Consider the following 7987-nt stretch of genomic DNA (forward strand, 5'->3'; position numbering starts at 1 on the left):
ATAATTTATATTTTGCTGAAGAAATTAATAGTTGAAGTTTTTTATAAAATAGACATGCATAACTTCTGAACCCTGAACGTGGTAGGAAGGAGTAGTTATTAACGGTTCCCATCTGTTAAACGCGAGCTACGCCTCCAAATTTCGAGCAGAGCAGAGCAGAGTCATCAGACGTATCGAGCCTCTAAATAATAAAATCAGTAAAGAGAGATTTTGATTCACAGGTTTATTTTTAAACTAAAAATAATCAGTAAGGGCACGTACAAACGAACAGACGCATTTAATTACACGGATGAACAGACGGATGGGTGCAGGCGTGCAGCACACGCACTGCATCTGCACATCCAAATTACACACACGAACAAAAAAACTCGATACTTGTTCAAACGCAGCAGCATACGCGTGCGCAGGAGCTCCGGGCGGCCGGCCGATGCGATCGACCCATACTGCGCAACCACCAAATGAGCATGCACGCATGCATGCAAGCATGGGGTAACCGGATACGTAGATTATTTAATTAGTACTCGACGGCAGCGAAGGGTCGTCCATCAGAAGTCGCCGGCAGCGGTGCTGGCTTCCCCCCCTTTGCCGCCCTTGCCGCCCTCGGCGTGGTTCATGCTGAAGCTGTTGAGGCTGCGGCCGCCGGCGCCGCCGTTCATGGAGAAGCTGTCCTTGCCCACGCCCGTGGCGGCCTCCACCGGCTCCGCGGTGTGGCTGAGAAGCAGGAGGCCTAGCAGGGCCAGGCCGAGCAGGGTCATGCGCAGCTCGTTGTTCCTTGCGCCCGCCATTGATGCCTGTGGAAGATTGCGAGATCGCGCGGATGGAGGTGGGATTAACTGATTTGGATTATTCGCGAGCTGCGGTGGTGGGTGGAGGAAGGAGGAGGTGTTCTTGAGGATTTATAGTGGGAGGAGAAGGCGAGAGGGGTGGTGGAACAACTTTGGCTAAACTTGGCTAAAAAATTGAGGCTGAGAGGCACACTAATTGTTGTCATGCACCCAGCTAGTTAAAAATAGCAATGCGCAAGCAAATTATCTTCATTTGCGGAAGATATGGTCACATTGTTAAGACCGAATGAATTTGTAACAAAAAAATTCGCTTCAGTCCCAACCTTAGTTTGAAATAAGTTCGGTGCTTCTGCTGAGGCACATTGTAGTAACATCACTAGTGGAAAACGGGCCTTTGGCCGGGACCCTTTAGTCCCGACCTGCCTCTGGGCCGGGACTAAAGGCCCGGTGATTTAGTCCCGACCACGTCGCCCCAATTCTCAATGCCTCCCTCGAGGCTTTAGTCCCGGCCCGTAAGGAGCCTTTAGTCCCGGTTCGTGTCTCAAACCGGGACTAAAGGGCTACGCGGGGTGCAGCCCGCATGTGCGCCACCTTTAGTCCCGGTTTGTGTCTCAAATCAGGACTAAAGTCCTCTGCCTATATATAGCACAGCCCCCCTCTCCCCTCTTCCTTGCATTTTTCTTGGATGGAGGATTGTGGGTGTGTGCTAGCTCTTCACTTTTTTTGATGCACTAGAGGTGTTTGTTAAAATGTGTGTTAGAACGATGCCGCTTCAATTCACCGAACACAACTACGATATGAGATGCCTGAGCCACGCTTAAACATCTTCCTCTTTATTTCTACTTACTCTAAAAGGTTAGCAACTATATTTCCTCGTTTAGACCGTGCGGTACTAATTTTTAGGATCGTGATTGTATTTGATATACTGTCGTATAACACAGATGAGCCATCCATGGATGTACGGTGATCGACGCATAGTCGCTTACAGAGAAGGCGTGCATTCTTTTCGAGATGCAGCCGATGCGAACAAGCATAGTGGTGGCTATATGTTTTGTCCATGTGTTGAATGTCGGAATAAGAAAGATTACACTTCCTCGAGAGTCATTCAGAGCCACCTGCTTCGGTCCGGTTTTATGTCGGGCTATAATGTTTGGACCAAGCACGGAGAAAGAGGGGTTATGATGGAAGACGACGATGAAGAAGAAGAGAACGATGATGACAACTACCGATCTATGTTCCCTGAGTATGATGATACCGCAATGGAAGACAATGAAGAAGAAGATCAGGATGAAGAACGGGAACCAGATGAGCCCGCTGATGATCTTGGCCGGGTCATTTCTGATGCACGGCGAGGTTGCGACACAGAAAAGGAGAGGTTGCAGTTCGAGCAGATGTTACAGGACCACAACAAATTGTTGTACCCAACTTGTGAAGATGGCCAGAAGAAGCTGGGTAGCACACTGGAATTGCTGAAGTGGAAGGCAGAGACCGGGGTGACTGACTCGTCATTCGAAAAGTTGCTGGTACTGATGAAGAAGATGCTTCCAAGAAAGAACGAATTGCCCGCCAGCACGTACGAAGCAAAGAAGCTTGTGTGCCCTCTAGGATTAGACGTGCAGAAGATACATGCATGCCCTAATGACTGCATCCTCTACCGCGGTGAGAAGTACGAGAATATGGATAAATGCCCGGTATGCACTGCATTGCGGTATAAGATCAGAAAAGATGACCCTGGTGATATTGAGGGCGAGCCACCCAGGAAGAGGGTTCCTGCCAAGGTGATGTGGTATGCTCCTATAATACCACGGTTGAAACGTCTGTTCAGAAATAAAGATCATGCGAAGTTGTTGCGATGGCATATGGAAGATCGTATGAAAGACGATAAGTTGAGGCACACCGCTGATGGTCGGCAGTGGAGAAAAATTGAGAGAGAGTTCCCGAGATTTGCAGCTGACGCAAGGAACTTATGGTTAGGTCTGAGTACAGATGGCATGAATCCTTTTGGGGAGCAGAGTTGCAGCCACAACACCTGGCCCGTTACTCTATGTATCTACAACCTTCCTCCTTGGTTGTGCATGAAGTGGAAGTTCATTATGATGCCAATGCTTATCCAAGGTCCAAAGCAACCCGGCAACGATATTGATGTGTACCTAAGGCCATTAGTTGATGAACTTTTACAGCTGTGGGCCGAACCAGGTGTACGTGTGTGGGACGAGCACAAACAAGAGGAATTTGACCTTCGAGCGTTGCTTTTCGTAACCATCAATGATTGGCCTGCTCTTAGTAACATTTCAGGACAGTCAAACAAGGGATACAATGCATGCACGCACTGTTTGGATCAGACAGAAAGTATATATCTGGACAAATGTAGGAAGAATGTGTACCCATACAATCGTCCTAGCAGTATGTGGACTAGGAAGAATGTACCAGTACCAGTGAACTAGGAGTATATGTCAAATGTAGGAAGAATGTGTACCCGTACTGGTGCTGAAGTATTTGATATGGTCAAAGATTTAAAAGTAATCTTTGGAAAGGGTCCTGGCAGCCAACATGTTCCTAATGGCCCTGATAAGCGCGTACCCATGTGGAAGAATAAATCTATATTTTGGGAGCTACCCTACTGGGAAGTCCATGAGGTCCGCTCGTCAATCGACGTGATGCAGCTGACGAAGAATCTCTGCGTGAATATTCTAGGCTTCCTAGGCTTGTATGGGAAGTCAAAATATACATCGGAAGCACGGGAGGACCAGGAACGTCATAAAGGAAGAGGATGCATGCATCTAGGGCAGTTTCAAGGACGTGCCAGCTACGCTCTTACTAAGGAAGAGAAGGAAATCTTCTTTGAAGTTCTTTTTAGTATCAAGGTCCCGACTGGCTTCTCGTCGAATATAAAGGGAACCGTAAATATGAAAGACAAAAAATTTCAAAACCTAAAGTCTCAAGACTGCCACGTGCTTATGACGCAATTGCTTCCGGTTGCATTGAGGGGAATTCTACCGGAAAATGTTCGCCTGACAATTGTGAAGGTATGTGCATTCCTCAATGCAATTTCTCAGAAGGTAATCGTTCGAGAAAGTCTATCAGGGTTACAGATTGATGTGGTCCAATGTCTCGTCAGCTTTGAGTTGTTGTTCCCGCCATCCTTCTTCAATATAATGACACACCTCCTAGTTCACCTAGTCGAAGAGATTAGAATTCTCGGTCCTGTGTTTCTACACAATATGTTCCCCTTCGAGAGGTTCATGGGAGTCTTAAAGAAATATGTTCGTAACCGTGCTAGGCCAGAAGGAAGCATCTCCAAGGGCTATGGAATAGAGGAGGTCATTGAGTTTTGTGTGGACTTTCTTCCTGACCTTAAGCCGATTGATGTTCCTGAATCTCGGTATGAGGGTAGGCTGACAGGAAAAGGCACACTAGGAAGGAAAGCAAAAGTATGTATGGACGGGCATTCTTTCTCTCAAGCACACTACACAGTTCTACACAATTCCACCGTGGTGGCTCGGTATATCGTGAGACACAAGAATACTCTACGCTCCGAAAACCCGGGGAAGGCTGACTCTTGGATTAAAGGGGAACACGAGAAGACTTTCGGCAGTTGGTTGCAGACACATCTCATGAATGACGACACCGTTGGAGATGAGCTGTACTGTTTGGCCAGGCCACCATCTTCGACTATATGTACTTTCCAAGGGTATGAGATAAGTGGGAATACATTTTACACGGTTGCCCAAGATAAGAAGAGCACCGACCAAAATAGTGGTGTCCGCTTTGATGCAACAGACGAGAATGGGCACTGTTTGGAAACATATTATGGGTACATAGAGGAGATATGGGAACTTGACTATGGACCTACTTTTAAGATCCCTTTGTTTCGGTGCAAATGGGTGAAGCTGACAGGAGGCGGGGTAGTTGTAGACCAAAAGTACGGCATGACAACAGTGGATCTCAACAATCTTGCGTACATGGACGAACCATTTGTCCTAGCCAATGACGTCGCTCAGGTTTTCTATGTGAAGGGCATGTCTACAAAAACGAGAAAAAGAAATTAGCAACAGAAGATATCGTCCGATGAGCCAAAACGCCACATAGTTCTTTCAGGGAAAAGAAACATCGTGGGAGTAGATGACAAGACAGACATGTCAGAAGATTATAATAAGTTTCATGAAATTCCGCCCTTTAAAGTGAAAACTGACCCAAGCATCCTACTGAATGATGAAGATTCTCCATGGCTACGACCCAGAAGAAAACATAAATAATAGATAGGAATGTTGGTGCAATAATGTAAAATGTATTAAACCTTTTATGTAATGCATGTATGGAATGTACTAAATTTCAAACACTTTTCATTTTCATAGTTTTGTCAAATTCTCAAATACTCAAAAAGAATTTTAATAAACCTTTGTAAGAGATGAGTTCTCGTTCGAAACCCTGATACTTCGAGAAAGATTGGCCGTTTTGTACATGAAGTGCATCCAGTTTTTGTCGTAGCCCTCTCAACTTTTTAACACATGCTATGTGGGTGAAATGATGATAGCATGCCAACTTTCAACATTTTCAGAGTTCATTTGTAGTGCTTTTCAATTTCAGGGCCAACTAGCTCAAAAAAAAGTAAATGCACGAAGAATACCAAATGAAGTCAGAAATTGTTGAAATTTTGTGATGTGCCTTTGAATGGTGCATTTTGAACACACAAAAAGTATAGAGTTCAAATAAGTTCAAAAAAATGAAATCCCTTTGTAAGAGATGAGTTCTTGTTCGAAACCCTGATACTTCGAGAGAGATTGTCCGTTTTGTACACGAAGTGCATCCAGTTTTTGTCGTAGCCCTCTCAACTTTTTAACACATGCTATGTGGGTGAAATGATGATAGCATGCCAACTTTCAACATTTTCAGAGTTTATTTGTAGTGCTTTTCAATTTCAGGGTCAACTAGCTCAAAAAAAATAAGTAAATGCACGAAATATACCAAATGAAGTCAGAAATTGTTGAAATTTTGTGATGTGCCTTTTAATGGTGAATTTTGAACACACAAAAAGTATGGAGTTCAAATAAGTTCAAAAAAATGAAATCCCTTTGTAAGAGATGAGTTCTCGTTCGAAACCCTGATACTTCGAGAGAGATTGTCCGTTTTGTGCACGAAGTGCATCCAGTTTTTGTCGTAGCCCTCTCAACTTTTTAACACATGCTATGTGTGTGAAATGATGATAGCATGCCAACTTTCAACATTTTCAGAGTTCATTTGTAGTGCTTTTCAATTTTAGGGTCAACTTGCTCAAAAAAATAAGTAAATACACGAAATATACCAAATGAAGTTCAAATAAGTTCAAAAAACCATATTATGAAATTAAATATTACCATTGGCGATTCATCTCTATTATGAAATTAAATATATCAAAAAACTATTGCAGAACATATGACCAAATTAATACAAGTTCATCATCACATTAAAGCCAAAGAACAGTAGTGATGAAATGTTATTATTGCAAAAAATAAATACATAAAGTTCTCTCATAAAACAACATACAACTATGTAAAACATTTAAATAAAACAAAAAATGCGATCAAAATCGCAACTAAGGTAACAATTGACCCAACAGCATAATGATACCAAGCCTCTTTATCAATGGCATATTTTCTAATATTCCTAATCTTCAAGCGCATTTCATCCATCTTCAAGCGCATTGCATCCATCTTCAACCGCATCGCATCGATCTTCATCTTGCGATCATCGATGACATCGGCGACATGCAACTCCAGTTCCATATTCTTATCCTCAATTATTTTCAATTTTTTCTTCAAGTATTTGTTTTCTTTTTCAACCAAATTTAACTTCTCGACAAGAATTTCTATGTGGGTTGGAATTTCCGGTTCACATACCTCCTAGATTAAAAAATATATGTCACGTTGGTCGTCATAATTGTCATAAACACTAAATAAAACAAATAGTTATAAAAGATAATATATACCACATCCGAATCATAGACAGGACGAGGGCCGACGGAGGCGGATACCAAAACCATCGCACTATATAATAACAAAAAATAATGAAAGTGAGTAATTTATACAAGTATGTATCTAAATCATACAAGTAAGATTTTTTTTCTTTTAAAAAGAAGATAAGAACAAGAGGCTCACCACGGTGGTGCTCGCGACGAGATCGGCGCGGGGCGATCGACAATGGTGAGGACGGGCACGGGACGACACCCTACGCATGTGCAGACTCTAAGAAGTTAATTTGAGTATTTGAAATGAGCTACACTAGGAGTGACAAATGAAAGGATGAAGTAGCTAACCTTTTAAAACACTTGTGCAGTTGGTGCACGACCAAACCTAGACAAATATTAAGGAAAATGGAGCTTGGAGGTCGAGCTTGGAGAGGAGAAAGCTTAAGTAGAGTGGCTCGGGCATTTCATCGAACACGTCATGTGCATGAACTAGAGTGGCAAGAGCATGGCATGGTCACACTTCAACAACCAAAAAACAGGGGAGATGGTGGGCAGGGGCGAGGGTTATATAGTCAACACTTTAGTCCCGGCTTTTGTCTAAAACCGGGACTAATAGCCTAACCTTTAGTCCCGGTTCTTGCCACAAACCGGGACTAAAGGCCCCTGCTTCCCGCCTTCTGGTCTGCCGAAAAAGGGCCTTTAGTCCTAGGTCGTGGCTCCACCCGGGACTAAAGGGGGTCTTTAGTCCCGGATCGAGCCCCGAACCGGGACTAAAGATCCACCTATATAAGCGGGAGTTAGAAAATTTCCAACCCAAATTGCATTTCCTTCTCTCCTTTTTCCTCGTTCTCCTGCCCGGCGCGGCACAGCGACGAACTCGACGACGCCGTCAGGCTGCCCGCCGTCCTGCTCGCCGCCGCCTGCCGTCCTCCTCGCCATCGCCGTCGTCCTCCTCGCGACCGCCGTCCTCCTCGCCGCGCGCCGTCCTCCTCACCGCGCGCCGCCGCATTCCTCGTCGCACGCCGTCGACACCTCCGGCCGGTAAGCCCCCCACCCCCTCCTCCCCAACACTCCGGCCAGTAGAAGAAAAGAAGAAAAAGGAGAAGAAAGGAAGAAAAAGGAGAAGAAAGGAAGAAAAAGGAGAAGAAAGGAAGAAAAAGGAGAAGAAAGGAAGAGAAAAGAGAAGAAAGGAAGAAAAAGGAGAAGAAATGAAGAAAAAGGGAAGGAGAAGAAAAGAAGAAAAAGGAGAAGAAAAGAA

The 7987-nt window shown here is 44.3% G+C and overlaps 1 protein-coding gene across 1 annotated transcript; it reads right to left on the reverse strand.

Annotated features, from left to right (window-relative positions):
* Positions 1-224: 224 nt before the first annotated feature.
* Positions 225-851, reverse strand: LOC123440690. Its single transcript, XM_045117247.1, has one exon. It carries the CDS (start codon positions 783-785, stop codon positions 546-548), a length of 240 nt encoding a protein of 79 aa, XP_044973182.1. The 5' UTR covers positions 786-851; the 3' UTR covers positions 225-545.
* Positions 852-7987: the final 7136 nt, after the last annotated feature.

The sequence above is a fragment of the Hordeum vulgare genome, chromosome 3H, assembly GCF_904849725.1.
Source record: "Hordeum vulgare subsp. vulgare chromosome 3H, MorexV3_pseudomolecules_assembly, whole genome shotgun sequence".
In the NCBI taxonomy this organism is placed as follows: Eukaryota; Viridiplantae; Streptophyta; class Magnoliopsida; order Poales; family Poaceae; genus Hordeum; species Hordeum vulgare.